This window comes from Meles meles, chromosome 16, assembly GCF_922984935.1.
Source record: "Meles meles chromosome 16, mMelMel3.1 paternal haplotype, whole genome shotgun sequence".
NCBI classification, from domain to species: Eukaryota; Metazoa; Chordata; class Mammalia; order Carnivora; family Mustelidae; genus Meles; species Meles meles.
Genome location: NC_060081.1, coordinates 51,336,194 through 51,356,170, shown reverse-complemented (window position 1 = coordinate 51,356,170; position 19,977 = coordinate 51,336,194). Strand labels below are relative to the sequence as shown.

General features: G+C 43.4%; 1 protein-coding gene across 2 annotated transcripts in view; it reads right to left on the bottom strand.

Annotated features, from left to right (window-relative positions):
- Window positions 1-1,861: 1,861 nt before the first annotated feature.
- The window catches only part of FERMT1 (FERM domain containing kindlin 1), a 36,495-nt gene continuing 18,379 nt past the window's right edge, over window positions 1,862-19,977 (bottom strand). For both annotated transcript variants that reach the window (XM_045981854.1, XM_045981855.1), the window contains 7 exons: window positions 18,799-18,848; window positions 10,437-10,561; window positions 9,576-9,682; window positions 8,143-8,364; window positions 7,047-7,171; window positions 5,628-5,769; window positions 1,862-4,121 (listed from right to left, as the gene is read on the bottom strand). In XM_045981854.1, the coding sequence (XP_045837810.1) occupies window positions 3,948-4,121; window positions 5,628-5,769; window positions 7,047-7,171; window positions 8,143-8,364; window positions 9,576-9,682; window positions 10,437-10,561; window positions 18,799-18,848 (945 nt within the window). In that variant the 3' untranslated portion in view covers window positions 1,862-3,947. The remainder of the gene's footprint in view (window positions 4,122-5,627; window positions 5,770-7,046; window positions 7,172-8,142; window positions 8,365-9,575; window positions 9,683-10,436; window positions 10,562-18,798; window positions 18,849-19,977) is intronic.

Genomic DNA, 19,977 nt, shown 5'->3' with positions numbered 1-19,977 from the left:
CAACGAGAGAGTGCTGGAGTGCAAAGGGCTGTAAGAGACCACACAGTCCAAACCCTTGTTCTACCGATGAGGAGACATACACTCTTAGATGGGGGCTTGGCTTTTCTTCTGCTACTGCTGTTCCAGGTTCCCTTTTCTCCCTCCCTCCCTTCTTCCTTCCTTCCTTCCCTTCCCTCCTTTATTTCTTTTTGATTTTATTAATTTGAGAGAGAGAGAACAAGCAAGCATAAGTGGAGGGGGGCAGAGGGAGAAGGAGAAGAAGACTCCCCACTGAGTAGGAAGCCTGACCCTGGGCTTGATCCCAGGACACCGGCGTTAATGACCTGGGTGGAAGGCAGACACTTACCTAACTGAGCCACTCAGGCATCCCTTCCTTTTTTTTTTTTTTTTAAAGATTTATTTATTTTAGAGATCATACAGTGGGAAAGGCAAGAAGAGGGGCAGAGGGAGAGAGAGAATCCCAAGCAGATTCTATGCTGAGCATGGAACCCAACATGGGGCTCAATCCCACAACCTAAGATGATGACCTGAGCTGAAACCAAGAGTTGGAATCTTGACTGACTGAGTCACCCAGGTACCCTTTCAGTTTCCTTTTTGACCAGGCTAATGCAAACACTGTCTGGAAGAGATATCTGTATCCCCATGTTCAATGCAGCATTGTTCATAATAGCCAAGATATGGAAACATGTCTATTGATGGGTAAATGGATAAAGATAAAATATATATGTGTATGTACTTAGTGGAATATTATTCAGCCATAAAGAGGGAAATTATCATTTGCAACAACGTGGACGGACCTTGAGGGCATTATGCTAAGTGAAGTAAGTTAGGCAGAAAAAGACAAATACTGTATTATCTTACTTACATGTGAAATCTAAAAGAAAGTCCTAGAAATAGAACAGATTGATGGTTGCCAGATGTGGAAGATGGAGGGTGGAGGAAATGGGAGAAGGTGGGGGAAAAAATGTCTTAAAAGAGGAGGTATCATGTTCCACATTAGAAGTTTTAAGCTGCCTTTGGGCAGGATCATAGCCCCGTACTTTGCATTCAGCCAGCTTAAATAGCTACTTTTTTTTTTTTTTTTTTTTTTGCTTAGTGACTCTCTCATGAATTAGCCAATTTCCATGAATATGGAATGACTTACTGGATGTCATCTTAAAACATAAAAACAAAAACCAGTACACGAGATGGTATAAAGGCTGGAAAGACACAACACAACCCAAAATGCCAACAATGTGTGCCTTTGGATAGCGTTAGTAAGACAAAGCTGGCTTCGAATTCTGGTTCTACTGCTTCCTGGCGGTGTGACCTTATGCACGTGGTTCACCTTCTGAGCCTGTTTTCTCCTTTGTGAAATGAGAAGGCAAGCCCTTCCTGTCCCCCAGTGGGTTGATGTGAGAATTGTGAAGGGACATCTATAAACTGCACATCACTATCTGTTACAGACGCTCTACCACTAAATCAAAGAACTGTCCTAGGCATTCGTCCATCAAATCAGAGGCCTCTGATGCTCCCCTGCCTCTGGATATTTCTTTGATTTCCAGTGCTTTTTTCCAAAAGGTAGACCTGGGAAAAAACAGCTCATGATGTCAGGAAATCTAGGGACCGTCAGTGGGAAAGGAGTTGAAGCCAGCATTTAAGTGAGGTTTCTAAGTCCATCTCACTGGGAAGAATGAGCTCAGATCTTGGAATTGTGAGGGTAAGTATGCCCTAAACCTGAAAGTTCCCATTCCTTTTTCATGGGGGGGAGAAAATATTCACCTTTTCAGAGACAGCAGAGTAGAGAGGACACGACCAGACCATACTCAAATCCATATAAAACTTTTATTTAAAAAAGTCCTATAAAATAATAAATGCAGATTTCCCCATCTAGTGTAGCTAAGAAAGGATAGGAGGCTGGAAGGCACACATTAATTTAAAATTTCATCATAGGGAGTCAGATGACCTTTTGCAACCAGTGTTAAAAAAAAAAAAAGTCCTTAAGTTGCTCTTTGGAATAGCAGCATTTAAGGTTTTCTTGTCCCATTTGCTTATTCCTTTGGGACGTGGTGGTGTATTCAGGGAAGAAACGTTCCTCGGAAAGTTTGGATAAAACCAGTCTACTCCTTTGAGTGTTTTCATGGAACTGTCAGACAACCGTGAAGAGCTAAGGACGAGGGTCCCACCAAAGGTCTAGCTTTGGGAAATGAGGCAGAGCTGTCCCCGGCGGCAGACAGGTAAAGTGTGACATCCAGGAGCATCACTTTCATGTAGGGCCTCACTTTCTCTTAAAGACCTGACTTAGGTTCTAAAATAGTAGAGCCCGAGGCGAACCCAAATGACCAACACCGAGATGAACAGTAAGCTCAACACTAGTTTCTATACAAACATTTCAAACGAAGGTCTTTATGATGTGGACCAGACCTGCCAAGTGCCTAAGCAGCCTCCAAGTTTAAGCGAGGCCTCGAAGTTCATCTGGTGCCTGGAGGGTTTTCATGAACCTGCTCCTCTAAGGAGAGGCTGAAAGAGGAATTTCCAGTGACAGCTTCCAGCTCAGGGCCGGGGTTCCCTAGACCAGGCTGTCCTAATGCGGCTCCCAGAGCGGTGGAAGATCTTGGTTTCTCAAAAGAAAGCGACAGGTGACGATTTGGGGCATCTGAGCTGTGGCCAGACCCCCAGAGTTTTGCATCGTAAAAGAATTTCAAAATGGAAATGGAGCTGCTGCTTTACCCTTGCAGCCCAGGTCCTTCCTGGACAGCAGAACATTTATAAAAACGTAATTAAATACCATCTGGTATTTCCCTCTACCCCGGATATCGATTCTTCCCTTCTCAAAACCCACTGGTCTCATTGGTGACAAACCAAAGCAGAAAATGACTACTGAGGCAGGGATTACCGGGCTCACGCCCATGGCTTGAGGCCGAGATGAAAGAGGGAAAAGCACAGAAAACAGGTGTCTGTTATCAGCTTCTGATTTACAAAATGTATGCAGAACCCAGCAGGGAAGCCGTCCGCCCTTGAACTTGGTGGTCTTTGAGAATGGGCTTGTCCTTCTCTCCCTGACCAGCTGGGAGGAAGACCCCACAGTAACCCCAGATGTGGGGCGGTGCTTCTTAAGAAGAGAGAGAACTGGACCTATTCCGCTCCGAGGAGCAGCAGCTGAGACCTGCAGCTGGGTTGAGGAATGGATTTCCCTGTACCTTTGTGTCACTCCATCATCAAGAAAGGCATAAAGGTGGCTGAGGGACCTCCCAGGAATGGAATAGGACTCACGGTATAACTTGAGAGGGCCAATATCTAAGGCCAGATGGGTCTGTAGTCACCTCTGCAGAAGTCACTGTGAGCTGATGACCTTGAAGGCTACTGCTCTGACCCCTTGTCACCAACCAGCAGCAGGTAACTCCACCTCTTCCCTCACCCCCAGGCCTTGACCTATAGGGAAAAAGTCTATGTGTATGTGAGGACCCCCTCAGTCATTTTCACAGGATGGGAGCTAAAAGCAGTTCTGTGAGGAAAGACCAATTACTTTTTATACCTGAGTTATGGAATAAGATCTGTCCTTGGCCACCTGTGCTTTCGACCTTTCTGTCTTTTGCCGACTTAGCAACGAAGCGGAGAAGCACATTGGTGGCGTCTAGCCATAGACCTGCAGGGTCTGCAAGTCATAGAACGGTGGCTGCAGGCTGGGCCATCGAGTAATCTTTTGAGTTCTAGCCTGTCTCCCACCCACCCATTTTGCAGAAAAGGCAACTGAGGGCCCTTCCATCACTGGTAGGATAGAGGAAAGTAAGGAAAAGGTGGTACCGGGCAGGGTATCTGGAATGAGATGAGGCCCTCATCTGACAGACCAGTGGTGAGTACTTGCTGTCCGTCAGGCTGCAGTGCACACTGTGTGAGCCAAGGACCCCATCTGTTCAGGGAGGAGCATCCTTGGCTCACCGTCTGTGTGTAGGCCGGTCGGTTTTGCTTCATTCCTGACCGCCAGTCAGCTTGTGGAACAGGTCCTCGTCAAGGGTCTCATTCTGGTCCTTAGACCGAGTAGACAAGAAAATATAGCCACCGATGTACTCATGCACGATCTTGCAATCTGCACTCAGGCAGGTGAACGCAATGGAGACGTTCTGATCAAATTCGATTGCCACCTGGAAGAGGAAGGCACAGGTGAACTTGAACTCTGAGCTTTAAGGTAAGCTTAAACATTTCAAGGAAAATGAGGGAAAAACTGCCTTGGGATGGCTCCCAGAGCTGAGGACTGCTTAGGTCACTTGCAGTTGATTTCCCTCCCTCTCCTGTCCCCCAAAATCCACACACAAAAAATCAACCAACACACACACACCCACCCCCACCCCCACCCCAAGCATCACTTCGGTTGACCGCTTGCAGAAAACAAGTCTTTGCTCTCTGCGCGCCCTCTTGTGTCAATTATGCCGTACAGCAGGCAAAACATTCTAACCCACGCGCAGAGGTATTTTTGGTCGCTCTTGTTTAGATATAAGAACTTCCTAAGCACGCCCTCTGTCAAGGGGCAGGGTGCTTTGCAGACTTTTGAATGGAAATAAAAGGCTCACCTGAATTTTCCTACCCCCAACAGCCCTGCACCGCTTTCCAGCTGAAAGCTGTAAACTCTAAACTCTAGAAGAAACAGATTTTCCTGCTTCTCAACCCTGGTTGCCCATTGGAATCACCGGTGGACCTTTAAAAATTGCTGCCTGGCACCCACTCCTAGAGACTGGGATTTGAGGGGTCTAGGGTGTGGCCTGGGCCCGGGTGTTAAAGCTCCGTGTGACCCTAATATGCAAGGTTTTAGGTCCACTGCCTTAGAGGTCACCTAATCTCAAACTGTGATTCTATAAATGAGTTAACAGCCCTGCTGAGAGGATTCCATGGTTCTTCAAAAAAAAAAAAAAAAAAAAAGGTGGGAGTCCCCTCCCCTCCCTCTAAGGTAGATAGATGGCTTTCTACTGGGAGAATGAACGAAGGAGGAAGGAAGGATTCTAGATCAGCAACATCAGAATGTCTTAAATCAGCTGGAGGCTCAGGTGCCTCTGACTTGATCTAGAATTTCCCATGCTATAGCCTTGGCTTGGACTTAGCTCCCCGGGTGCAAGTGCCATTGATGGGAGACAGAGGGCTTGGGGGCTCCTTAACTCAGGAGGCAAAGCTCTTCTCAGTAGTCCTTGCTCCCCTCACTTGCTTCCCTGGCAGCCTATCCCTGTGGGGACTGGAATGCTCCCCAGGTGGGCAGTTGAGGCTCTGAGTCCTCAACCGGTTAGACCTCCAGGCAACCAGTCAGTGAAGCCTCTTTGGACTCCTTTTGGGTGACCATGCCAACTCAGGCGATTTCTGCAAAGCACTTTTCAGTGTCTTATATAAACCAAGCTGAGTGGAAGGAAACTAATCGAACTGCTCAGCAGTATAGAGTCTGTATGGAAAGTCCGATGGAGACCAAGCAAACTTGTGGTGTTAATTCCAAGACCATTTGGCCTGTGCTTGTTAGCAAACTGCCCAGACCTGCACGTGATTAGTTTAGCAGACAATTAGCACATGCTTGTGGTTTCTGAGTTCTAAATATATGAACAGAGTAATCTATAATTCGGATGGAACACGCATTTATAGCCTCGACACTGAATACACCGAAAACTTTATACCTGCCGGATTTCCCAGTTTACGTTCCACTGTTTCATATTTGTAAATCTCCATGTTGTAATTGGAATCCCGGTGGCTGCATCGATTCTAATCAGCCTGTTATATGAAACTCCCAGAATATCATCTTTCTTGCTTCCTTTAAATCTAAAAAAAAAAATGAATTATGAATGAAAAGAAGCAACTGCTACATGAGGTTCATTCATACACAACTTCTTAAAGATAACAGGAACATTTCTAAATGATATCCGAAGAATGGACAGTGAGGGTTTAACTCTTCCACAGAAGGGCATTTTTATTGTGATAGGAAGAGAATATGAAGAATGGAGAGAACTAAGGCTGTCCTGCAGACATCCTTTATGTGAAATTGACATCAGAGGGAAGCAAAGTAAGAGAGGGTCAAGTCAATGATTTTAAAATCCACTGTGTCTGCCAGGCACCCTTCTAGGCACAGGGAATACATTAGCGACCTAACTGGATAGACAATGTCTCACTTCTGGAGCTTGTATTCTAGGGGCGAGCAGGTTATGAATAAGTGAAAAAGATATGGCAGGTCAGATCACGAAGGCAAATAAAGCATAGGAGGGGAACAGGCAATAGTGGCAATGAGGGGGTTACCATTTTAAGAAAAGGGAGTCAGGGAAGACTGCAGTGAGCGAGGACATTTGATTAAAGATGTCTGTCAGGGAACGAGCCACATGGGTATCGGGGGAAGAGTACTGGGGGCAGAGGGCACAACCAGTGCAAGGCAGCAGCTTTCTTTTTTTTCGGGGGGCGGGGGGCATGCTCATGAACCTGCCAGGAGGCCAGTGTGGTTGGGCACAGTGAGGGAGGGGCAGAGGATGTGAAATCCCAGAGCTAAGGTCTTATGGGGCCATTGTTAAAGGTTTGGCTTATAGGCCGAGTGAGCCAGAAGGCCTTCAGATGGTTCTGGGCAGATGCCTGCTGTGGTTCGACACAGGTCTTAAAAGGATCACTCTAGCAGCCAACCTGAAAACTCAGGGGGACAAGGGGAGAAGCAGGGAGCCCGGGTAAGTACTGTGAAGAGAAGGTGTGGCAGATCGTTATGAGCGACAATGTGTGGAGGCCATTTGTGAGAGGACAGTATTCTTTTCTTTCTAAATTATTTATTTATTTGAGAGAGAGAGAGAGCGAGAGCACGCACAAGCTGCAGGGAGGAGCAGAGGGAGAGGGAGAAGAAGCCTCCCTTTGGGAAGCCCCATGTGGGGCTGGATCCTAGGACCATGGGATCATGATCTGAGCCAAAGGCAGATCCTTAACTGACTGAGCCACCAGGCACCTGAGAGGACAGTGTTCTAAAATTACAAAGAGTTCTACATTCTAGACTGAGAATAAACTGGGCTCCAAGAAAGGCACTTGGAGACAAACAGGAAGTGAGAGGGGCTGGTGAACAGTGTAATCACCTGACAAGGTAGTAGGTGAGGCCAAATTCCGGCAGAGACTGCCACGCCTGGATGAACCGCAGCTTGGCTTCGACCAGCGACATCTGGGCCACGTTCTGGTGGGCTTCTAAAATCCGGGCTGCCAGCTGAGCAGAAGTGGAAAACATTGAACCGTCCTTAGCATACCCTTACTGTTCTGTGATCATCCTTTTAGCTCAGGTCCCCAGGGAACTCTACAACTCTACAAAGACAATTCCCATTCATTCATCCTCTGTTCTTCTCTGTAATTCATTGGGGAGAAGGAATCACATCAGCCAACACATAAACCCTAAGGTTCATGGAGATGGAGGGTTCTGGCTCCCTCCTTCTGTATGGTATCCGTGGACAATGGTTTCTCTTGAATCAGTTTATCTGTATAACTTTTTTTTTTTAAAGATTATTTATTTATTTATTTGACAGATAGAGATCACAAGTAGGCAGAGAGGCAGGCAGAGAGAGAGAGAGGAGGAAGCAGGCTCCCCTCTGAGCAGAGGGCCTGATGCGGGGCTCGATCCCAAGACCCTGAGATCATGACCTGAGCCAAAGGCAGAGGCTTTAACCCACTGAGCCACCCAGGCGCCCCTCTGTATAACTTTTAACCCCCTCTCATGGAAGCATAATTTAAATTTTCAGCTTGTGGGGACTCAATGATTTTAATGAAATCTGGGAATACTGCCATGTTCAGTTAGCAGTAGTCAGCTCTACCAAAGGGAAAAATAATTTCTTTCTTTTTTTTAATATTTTATTTATTTGACAGAGAGAAATCACAAGTAGGCAGAGAGGCAGGCAGAGAGAGAGGAGGAAGCAGGCTCCCCGTGGAGCAGAGAGCCCAATGTGGGGCTCGATCCCAGGACCCTGGGATCATGACCTGAGCCGAAGGCAGAGGCTTTAACCCACTGAGCCACCCAGGTGCCCCAGAAAAATAATTTCTTAACATCACCTAATACCGAGTCCATAGGCAAAAATCCCCATCAGCCAGTTTTTCATGCTGATATCCTCAATTATTTTAATTCCTCGTTTTATCTCAGAAAATACAGCATTTACTGCAAACGGTCTGCTCCAACAAGATTGGCGGTACCTGCTTTGACTTGTGTTTTTTTGCACACCGAGGTGACACAAAACATTCGGGGTTCATTTCCATGGTTTCATTATTGGAAGCCGCCTGAGATGCCGAGTTCCGGTTTTTCATCCTCAGAAATGAAAGGATGTTGAGGACCTCTGGCTGGTAGGAGCTGTCTGCCATGGTTTTGCCCTTCGATGCCAGGATGCAGGCAGCCATCCATTGCGCATACTGGTTCTCCTGCAGCAAACATCAGAGGGCTGAGACACAAATTCAAGTGCAAAGTGCCCCCCTGCTGGGAACCGACCAGGACGTGAGCTCTCAGCTCTACAATACACAAAACTGTCAGCTACTGGGCGAGGCAAGAGGTGAAGTGCCCCATGTTCTGAGTGGCTGTCAATCACCTACTTTAACACCCAACAGGAATTGGGTGTTTTGAGTCCTGTGTGGAGTTTCTCTATGCTAAGGGGCTAGAGAATAGGAATGTCAGTTGCGACCCATTCCACACAGAGAACTTTGCATTGAAAGATGAACCCAGGACACAGGTACACCATGGAAGACAGACAGGTGAAAACCCAAGCTACCTGACAGACCTCCTTGATACCTGTTTCCATTTTCATATCATGTCGGATCTCTGTGACAGAAGGAAAGGAGGGAAAAAAAATCATGAACTGATTTCCCATATTCTGTCTACTCTGGCCTATCCTTAGTAAAGATTCTGATCCCAAGGGAGGAATCAGGTCCACTGATGGGCTCTGAACCAGTCAGTGGTGGTCTCTATTGCTCTTGAATGTTTGTGTTCATTTTTTACCTCAGGGAGCCAAGGGGCGTGGTTCTAGAAGCTGAGGGGATGCAGCTGGAGATTGGAAGTCTTCAGAGCAATAGGCGCTGTGGTGCACTGAATTACTGACCTCAGTCTTCATCCTCCTGGTATCCGTACTTCCTGCCATGGAATTTTACAGTCTGTCTCATTAGAGACAGAGTGTAATTTCCCACCTCTTGTCTTTGGACATGCTTTAGCCAACGGAATGTGGGTGGGAATAACAGCGTACTACCTGCCGGCCTGAGCTTTCGGTCATCTGCCATGTTTGTAATTCCTCTCTTGCATTTCTGCCATCATTATGAGCAGAACCTCCCCAGGCAGCCTGGCACTTCCAGCATAAATACAAGGAGTTTCATTTCCAGCAAGGAGCCAAGCCTAGCCAGGCCTACAGCTAGAAGCAGATCTGTCCAGGGGACGTGTGGCTGGATCACTGGAGCCCTAGCCTACTCGCCCTCGGTTCAGAGGCAAATGTTTATTGGTATATGATGTTTGATTTTGTGGTTGTTTGTTACAAAGCAGTAACTGACTGATGAGTGCTCTGATAGGAAAAAAACATCTCAGCTGGTTAGTCCTTAGGCTGAAGAAACGTAAAGGGACTTAGCATTTTTTTTTTTTTGAATTTACTTACATGGTCACATCTCAGATACACTTCATTCATACCATCGGCAACAGGGATTAGTAACTTGATTCCAAATTTTCTTCCTGCTACGTTGACGTCTGGCACAACTTCACAGCCTGAATGATAAAAGGCAGGAACAGAACTGAGTTCTGAGAAATGTGTTCTGTAAATCAGATGGCATCTAAAAGAAACGCTTTGAACATAAGCCCTTGGCATTTGCTTCTTCTCTGAAAAATCGAGGACAAGCGGACAACATTAATTAAAGGGGAACTAAAGACAACTCATGAACAATTCACATGGATAACAAAAAAAAGTCTGTCATGATTTCCTTAAATATGTCATCAATTGAATTCATTTTCCAGGTCAATTTGGCTATGCTAATTCATTGTAACATGGAGTTATGAATATGAACTTTTAAATAAACCCACATAGAAGGAATTCTCTTACTGTCACGATGCTAAAGGAACTGAATGCCCCGGTTAATTAAATATTTCAGTTAATGGAGTTACCAGCACAATCATGGCCACTTTCAGAAATTAGAACAGAAACTAAAGTGACATTGAATTAAACATAACCCTTCTGGAATGTAGGAAGCTTTTCAGAACCCTACAATCCCTCATGTACTATGTGGATGACACCAAATGACACCAACCGTCACCACTTCAGAGACTTGGACATGCTGGGGAAGAAGGGACAGAACGGAAATAATCACATTTATTGCTGCACATTCCAGGCCCATGCTCCCTGGAGAAAAGGAGCTACAGGCAGGTTAACCAGTGAAATAGAGGGGCTCCCCTCCTTCAGGGGGGAAGAGTTTGGCTTTCAAGGTTGGGTGATGACAAGCCATACCCAGATATAATACTTCCTTACCTCTAAGATTTAGTTTTTCTACTGGTTCTCCTTGCTCAAGTTCCTTATTTTTAAAGTAGGCTATAGATGTGTCTTTAAAGATGAACCAATATTGTTTGAAAGCCTTTAAGATTAGCTTCTTAGGCCTGCAAATTGAAGTACAGTAAGCATTATAACAGCCATCCAGAAATGGAGGGACACGTCGCAAATTTCACACGGCTAGAGATGTTCTGGAAACCTGTTCAAACAACACACTCTGTATTGTTGAAAATAAATTTCACATTGCTAACTCATTTCTAGAAAAACCAAAAATGGGGTTTTTAATAGATGTAGTAGTTACTTCAGAATCTCAGGATTTTGACCACTTTAGCTTTGCTACTGCCTGACATGTAACCCTGAGGAAGACACTTCCTCTGTCTGGGTCGCATGTCCGGCCTCTGTGTGATGGGGACAGTACCAGCCTCCAGTTCATGGGGCTTCTGCAAGAATGGGAAGAGGTAATCTCTGAGGGTGCTTATCACAGGACCTGGCAAAACTCAATAAATAATAATAATATATAAGTAATATCATAAATAAACATAATGATAATAAATTATTATTATTAGAGACACATCTATGGATCTGGAGACATCTGTCATTTCAGTATACTTCTTGAATCTGAAAAAGCTATCCATATGGATGGCACAGCTTTCAAGGTATCAGGCATAAACACTAGATCTAAAAGTAAGCAAATTTTTCTGTAGTTTTCTCTTGATCCTTAAGAGAAACCGCCATAGGGCACCTGGGTGGCTCAGTGGGTTAAAGCCTCTGCCTTGGGCTCAGGTCATGATCCCAGGGTCCTGGGATCCAGCCCCACATCGGGCTCTCTGCTCAGCAGGGAGACTGCTTCCCCCTCTCTCTCTCTGCCTGCCTCTCTGCCTGCTTGTGATCTCCGTCTTTCAAATAAATAGATAAAATCTTTTTTTTAAAAAAAGAGAAACTGCCATAGAATTCCCAGTGAGTCATGGAAATCACAAAAACCTACAGCTAATCTATACAGACTTTATTGTTACTAAAAAAACATTTTGAGGGATAAGATTCCCAAAAGTGAGATATATGGGGGCCAGAACACTTTGCACTTTGGGCTGGACAAGGTTGGTAGGGCTAATGGCAGGTCTCAGTTGGGTCATTCAAAATAGAAAACGTGAGACAGAGCTGGGGAGTAGGAAAGGGGGTACAGCTGGGCAGAGAAAAGGTAATATGAACTGTCCATGGTTCCATGGGACAGTGCTGGCTGGCCATGGGGGTAGGGTCAGGGTCTCTTATCTAAAGCAGTAGATTTCTTAAAAAAAAAAAAAAGCGCAGTAGATTTCTGCACTCAAGAATGGTAGAAAGAGGGGAAGCCTGGTGTTAACCCCACATATACATAATTTGGGGCAACTTTTCTGACATGTCAGTCCTGGATTTTCCTTAGCTAAGAATGTGTTATCGTAAAAAAAAAAAAAAAAAAAAGAATGTGTTATCGTTAACACAAGGATAAGGGAGAAGATGTTCATTTAAAAATTGGTGTACTGGGGCGCCTGGGTGGCTCAGTGGGTAAAAATTGGTGTACTACATAAAAAGTATAAAATAAAATTGGAAAACATTATAGGCAGTTAACATTTCCAAGATTTAGAAAACCGCTGCATTAAAATAATTATTTGCCATTATTTTACATTTATATTTATTTAAATAATATTTGCCATGTTCAAAGTTGTAGTTGTAATTCCAAGAAGTGTATTTAGAATCAGATTCTCCAAAATTAATAATATTTTCAAAATAGAATCTAAAGCCAAGCCTATAACCAAAAGATAGTAAGGTCTTAGTTTAGTCCTAGGCATTTATATATTTCATTCAGAATTAAGACTGAAACTCTGTGTCTCCATTCTAACTAGACTCCAAGAGTATGGACAGATTCCCTCTGCTACCGTCTCCCAGTTTAGCTCATCTTTCAGTCTATTTCCATTCATTCCCAAGGCTAATGATTACTGCTCCTGTTCCATGGTCCAGAGGCTGGGGATAGGGCTGGGGAAGAAGTGGAGAAGGTGGCTGGCTGGAGCATGATACCCACAGAATGCAGCAGTCATCCTCAAGGAACCCATAGGGTCAAGAGGGCTCATGAAGAGATAAAATATGCGAAGTCACCTAATGAGGATGTGCAGCATGAGGAGTTACAGGGGACACAGCACGTAAACAAAGAACGAAGGATGGATAAGACTTTGGTTGGAGGAGGGGCGTGTGGGTGGCTCAGTGGGTGAAAGTCTCTGCCTTGGGCTTGGGTAGAGCCCTTCCTCCGACTCTCTGCTCAGCAGGGAGCCTGCTTCCCCCTCTCTGCCTGCCTCTCTGCCTACTTGAGCCCTCTGTCTGTCAAATAAATAAATAAAATCTTAAAAAAAAAAAAAGACTTTGATTGGAGGAAAGGGAAGAGAATTTCAGAAGGCGTCAACTGCACGTGCCAAACATAGAGGTGAGTCAGAGCTGGCCCCTTGTGAACCAGAGTTGGGTCAAACAGTTTTTGAACTCCTACCTCCTCCTGGCTGGGCACTGTGCTGAGCAGTGGAAATGGGGGCGGGGAGAGCTCTTCTGTAGCTACAGCATTTCCACAGGTGAGGGATGATGGAGACAGGAATGGCAAGATAGTTTGGGGCCAGGGTCGGACTTCACATGTTCGGCTAAGGCACTGGACTTTATTTTCTAGAATAATGAATCTCACACTCTGGTGTTCATCAGAATTATGGGGAATTAAGGGAGCTTGTTAAAGGTACCTGAGCATGGGTCCTAATCCCAGAGACTTTGTAGTCAGCAGGTCCAGGTTAGGGCCCAGGGTTCTGCATTTTAAGTAAGCTTTCCTGGTGATTTCCAAGTTTGAGAAATGCGAGTCTAGGCCAGTAATCTCCAAACTAAAACTGGATACACCCAATCTTTAAAATATTTTTGATATTTTAATATATAAAGTTACCAATAAATGTTAGGTGAATATAATAAATACCCATCCCTTAACATATTTAGAATTCTTTATGTGTAATATTTGTAATATATATACATTATAATCCTATACAAATAAATTAAAAATGAACATGGAAAGTTCAATTTGTTTCAAAAAGGGAGGTGGTTACTCAGTGACATAAATCCCAGTTGAGGAAATACACTATTGGCTATGCTCACTAAATCACAGTGTCCAAGGTAGAATGCCATCTACCTCATTTTGAAGGTTTCTGTTACAACAAAGCTACTGAGTTCCATCTTCTCTGATCTCAATCACTCACGTATGCAAATTAATCAGAAGAGGCTGCATTTTTATATATTTAGTAAGTGGGTTTCAAACACACTATAACTTCATTTAGATGACTTTTAAAGAGTTTGAAACTCTGTTTCCAAGTTTTAAAGGTGTGCAGATAACATTGTTTTATTATTTTTTAAACTAAAAATTGGTTTTATTCTAACTGGCTTTATTAAGTGATTCATAAATTGGGCAGCATCCCACCTGGCAAGTAGAGAGAAGCTATGGGGAGGGGTACAAAAATGGAAGGTTGCTATAGGAAGGAAGGGGGGGTGAGGAAGTTAATAGTAAAAGAAAGGACCATCCCAGGCAAGGCCACCTTTCTTGTGGGGAAGGGCAAGAGGTCTTATTAGGTGATTACCTCATCTTTTGGGAGATGGAGGGCCCATGTGACAGATGACCTCACTGGTGCTAATCAGAAAATTCCCTTCTGATTGGTTAGGACTCATTTCTGGGGGAAGCTGAAATTGCAACTAGGTTAGGTGTTAAGCCCTAGTTTGGAGACGGGATCTAAGTGATGCTGTTTTGAGCTTCCGGTTTTCTTTTTCACAGTTCTCCCATTTTGAACAAACTCTCAGCTTACCTGAGAGATGTGATCAAAATTTAGGGCAAGAGAATATTGTTTTAATAGGCGGTATCATTATTGGCAACACTGTGAAACGGAAACATTTCCAAGTAAGTGCTTTCCAAAATGCTCTCTTCACAGCACTAATCTCTTTTGAATACCAATTGCGTTCTCACTCATTTCATAGTCATCTTTTTCTTAAAGGAGAGGTGAAGTGTGTTCATTATTTTGAAAGCATCTGCAGGCTGACCACGGATGGCCACTTGTCATCACAGAGAGGTCATAAATTCGGAACACATTCTTTTGAAAAAACAAGAGTGGGGGCGCCTGGGTGGCTCAGTGGGTTAAAGCCTCTGCCTTCGGCTTGGGTCATGATCCCAGGGTCCTGGGATCAAGCCCCGCATCGAGTTCTCTGCTCAGCAGGGAGCCTGCTTCCTCCTCTCTCTCTGCCTGCCTCTCTGCCTACTTGAAATAAATAAATAAAATCTTTAAAAAGAAAAAAAAAAAAGAAAAAACAAGAGTGCATGACTCCTCTTAGAGGTATTTTTCCATGTGATGACCAGGGTGTCTTAGTGGGACCAAAGATTTTAATGGTCACTCCCTCTTTATGAAATATTATGAAGATTCTACTTTATTTTAGGTATCTTGTATTTATCAAGAATCTCCCATAGACATTGTGTAAGTCAGCCTGGAACTTCTTTGGTCCAGTAACTTGCCTACTCGCCTACAGTAACTTGTCTATGAATGAGGCAATGAATGAATTTTATATGTGCTCCTCTCTCTGTAATCCTCTAGAGGAGCCATTTTATTTATTCCAAAGTAATCTCTGCAACAGTGGTCACACCTTACAGTTTGGACATAAATAATTTTTATTAAGGATGTAACTTAGCAGTAGGATTATAACTTGTCTGATCTGTACTTAGCAGTTTGCATAAAGTAGAATATTGAAAGTCTGGTTGGGCAGGAAGTTCTAGATTGACTATTATTTTCTCTTAGCACTTTCAAGAGATTTTCTAGCCAACAAGAAGTCTGCTGCCCACTTAACTGTTTTTCCTTGCTAGGAAATCTCTTTTCTCTCTGATTTAAAGACTTTCTCTTATCAATTATTGGTCTTGCTAAGATGTGCATTTATAGTGATTTATTTTGATTGGGATTTATGATTCCTGAAAACGTAAGGATTTTTGGCTTCAACAATTATGGCACACTCTTAAGCTTTCTGTTTTGAATACTTGCCTCTTTCCCATATATTCTTCTAGAACTCCTAGTAGGTATATATTGAAAATTCTCATTCTACCTATAACATTTTCCATTTCTACCTATCTGTGTTCTCTATTCAACTGTGTTTTTATTTTTATTATTTCTCTTAATTATTATATTATTATTATTTTTTAGAGAGAGAGTGCACATGTGTGTGAGTAGTGGGCGGAGGGGAAGGCAGAGAGAGAGAGAGAGAATTAAGCAGGCTCCATGCTCAGTGTGGAGCCTAACACAGGGCTCGATCTCATAACCCTGAGATGATGACTTGAGCTGAAATCAGGAGTCAGAGACTTAACCTGCTGAGCCACTCAGGTGCCCCTTAACTGTGCTTTTAAACTTGACATTCAGTGTACCTATTCAATTTTAAATTCCTATGACTAAAATTTTCATTTTTAGAATTTCTATCTGGATCTTTTTCAATATTGCGTCTTCTCTTTCATGAGGATTTTTATCTGTTAGTTTCCTTAAGGATTCTAAACATATTCATTTTATTGTTTTTCCAGATTGTTCTATTACCTAAACTTACTGAAACTGCTAATCTTCTTGTTTGCTGGGTCTGCTGTCTTTCCTTTATGGTGGTTCATGAGCTCACGTGGTTAGTAGTTTTTATCAGGAGGTCAGTTTTTAGGGGGTTACTATTTCCTCTAGAAGGCCCATGCGTGCTAGATTGTGGTTATTTCCCTCCAGGTATTTTTGTAATTACATTTGCTTGGGCTTCATGGGTTTTGTGGTCTTGGGCCGTTTCTATTTTATTTATTTATTTTTTCAGAATTCACTTCTCATATAAGACATTTAAATTTAGATCTACATCCATGTGGGGCATAGGGTTTGACTCCAGTTTCTTCAGAGAGACTTTTCTTTTCCCCATACAGAACCCCTCCCTCCCCCCCGGAAAGAACTTCCTCCCTGCTTCCTGGGGCAGATGGACAGCTTTACTACCCCCGGCCAAACCTGTGCAAGTCTCTGCCATTAGGCACGGGCTTCAGGCTGGTGTCAGTACCTTACAACAGGCCTACAGGGTCATCTCCTGTCTCTCCCAGGGATTAAAATCCCAGTCCCAAACCATGAGAATCTAGGTCTTGGCCCAAATCCCTCTGTGCGAGGAGGCTTCATTTGTAGAATCGGATTCCCTCCCCATCGCCTGCAAGCTGGACCTTCCCGTCTCACCTCAACCTTGTAGTCACAATGCTTTTATTTTCACTTTATCCTGCACTCATGCATATTTAGAGCAAGACTGAAGTCTGCATTAGATCAGATGCGTTTAGATAAGTTGCTGGAAACCGAAGTCCACTGTTTATATAGTGGGGTCAATAGATTTTTTTAGGAAAAAAAAGAGCTTCACTGTTAAAAAAAAAAACCCAAAACGATTAAAGATGGTTCACAGGACCAGCTCAATGCTCTTCTACTGATAAGGAAAGGAAGCCCAAGGAAATGAAGGGTCTTTAAGGGTCACACACGCTAAGAAGTGGGAGGAGTGGAGCTCCACTCTCCAGGCTCCTTCCCGCCTTCCTGTCTCCTTTCTTCTTTGCTTCCTTCTTCCTTTTCTTCCTCCTTCATTTCTCCCTTCCATGAACTATAGTATCTATTAAAGTCAACCTCTTTAGACCTTTGGTAGATAAAGTGACTGCTGTGAAACAGAAGACAATTTTGTGTATTTGAGCAAAGCAATCACCTTAAAGTGAAATGGATGGAGGGCTTAACCCCGAATGTTCTCTCCTTCACTGAAAACATCTAGAGGAAGGGAAAGGTCATCATTTGGGTTGTGAAGAGCTGCATTTGCTCTAGACAGAGAATATGGAAACTTACTTTCTTCAGAGAATGATTATTAAAAATTATAAAGATGTATTCGTGGATTCAAATTACTACTGTAGCTCTGACTATGTATTTGTGGTTGCAACCATGTATGCCACAAGTTAAATTTAATTAATTAATTAATAAGAATTAATGAAATTGACTTAATTTTTTTAAATGGGCATTTCTGGTTTATTTATTTTTTATTTTATAAAAATATTTTATTTATTTCTTTATTTGACAGAGAGATAGATGGCACAGGTAGGCAGAGCGGCAAGCAGAGGGAGAGGGAGAGGCAGCATGGAGCCCAATGCGGGGCTTGATCCCAGGACCCTGGGATCACGACCTGAGCCGAAGGCAGCTGGTTAACTGATTGAGCCACCCGGGTGTCCCCTTTATTTTTAAAATTTTTTGTTAAAGATTTTATGTATTTATTTGATACAGAGAGACATAGCAAGAAAGGAGAGGGAGAGGGAGAAGCAGGCTTCCCGCCAAGCAGGGAGCCCAATGCGGGACTCCATCCCTGTACCCTGGGATCATGACCCGAGCTGAAGGCAGATACTTAATGACTGAGCCACCCATTGTTTGAGATCACATTAAAAAAAAAAAAGCAACTTATAGAAACCCAGTGATAAAAATCGTTACCTTTGGATGCTTCTTACTTATACCTGATTTGCAGTTCACTCTTTCTAAGTCTTTCTTTGCATCATATGTGCCCCAAACAACTCGTGTTTCTTTTTAAGCCAACTGACCTGCTGAAGTGCCGGTGTGTTAAGAAAAGTCAACGAACCATAAAGTGACATGAGTAATTGATAGAACTTCAAAGGGGCCTTATTCTTTTCATCTTAACACACCCTGGCACCATCACAAATGTTTTATTTCTTTCCATGAAATAAAAAACTCCTCTGTCTTTTTAAGTCTCAGATTGATCTGAGGTGACTGGGGAGTTTCTCAGAAACACTGTAACAGGCAAAGGTTGATAAACCGAAGTGACTACTTCTATGTAAGTCCAGGACCAAAGTTCTAGAGACAACTGACTTTTCAACCATGAAAGAACCTTCAAATGATGCCCAGTCCTGAGCCTTGCAGATGACCAGTCTAGCACAGGCATTCACTAGTTGCAGACACCGGCCATGTTTACACCATTTATTGAGCACATACTATGAGCCAGGGACAATGCTCAATGCTTCATATATGTTATCTTCTTCAATCCCCCCAATAAGCCCAAGAAGAGGTATGTCACCATTTTATAGATCAGGAAACTGAGGCTCAGGCACATGACAATGCCCAAGGTAACCCAGTTAGTACAGGTTGTCGAGCCAGGATTCAGCCCATTGTCTGTCTGATGCCAAAGCTCAAGCTCCACCTTTGAACCAGGAACTTGCCTAGTGCGGGTTCAGTTTAAATTCCTGGACTGTTGACCTGCGAGGCTTTGTTAGGAGAAATCCTTTTTCCCTTTAAGGGTGACTTACCTAAATAATTTGAGATGATCTGCAAGTTTAGGGATATCAGTAATGTCCTCCTAAGGAAAAACAGATAACATTTCATAAGTGGTTAATTAGGTGGTGTTGATCCTCTATATCTGCACCATCCAATACTGTAGCCACTCACCACATGGGGTGATGAAAATGTGAATTAATCAAAATTAAACTAAATGAAAAACTCAGTTCCTCAGTCACATGAGCCACATTTCTAGTAGTGACCTCAGCGAATGGGGAGTGGGTGAGGGGGTGGGTGGGAAGGGGCACGGCAGGGGTTTCTCGGCGGCTGGCAAAGTTCTAGTTCTTGATCTGGGTGGTGACTTGGATGATAATACAAATTTGTTAAGTCGTACATTCTCCCCCCCTCCCCAACTTTTCTGTATGGGTCATGGGTCATACAAGTGAAAAGAGATTTGAAAAACTGACCAAGCACTACCATTCAAGATAATGCTACTTTTATATACAAAGTATTTTACAAATTTTACCTCAGAGAGGGTAAATCTAGTTACATCTAGTTCACTGATTAACTTCTCAAAAGGAATGTGGTTCAGAGTTCATTCTGCGGTGTAGGCGGGTGCCTACTTTCTAAATGAAAAGCCTATTGTTTAGCATCACATGAAAATATTGAGGGAGGGAGGAAGGAATTTTTCATTTATTCTGAGAAGGATCACGGTCTACCTGTTCAGTGGAGGAAGTCGACAAAAGAGAAATCCAATTCAATGAGCCCTGTGTCTCCTATAAACGTGAGACAGGGCTCTGAATCTCCACAGAATCTTGGCATTTAGTTTGTGTGAAGTATTTGCTTTTGCATAATACCAACTTCCCATTTTAAGGAAATCAATTACAGGGAAACATGCATTAAATCCATAAGAATATAGTGATTCATTTTAATCTCTGACTATTTATATCCAATGACAATAGATCCACCTCTCTGATTCAGTGTGCATTAAACTAATAATTACTCCCATGACTGAAGTACTTAGTTAAACAAAAGGGCGGCACTCAGCAGGTGAATCAAACAGGAGAGGCATTCCCATTATAAAGCCGCCATTCGGCCACGTTTCATGGATAAGGAGATGATAAAATAGTTGTATTACTCTATGTCTATGTCTATGTCTCACCGGAAGGTTTTTGTCTATTTCCTGAAGTCAAAAGGGTTTAGGAGCTTTT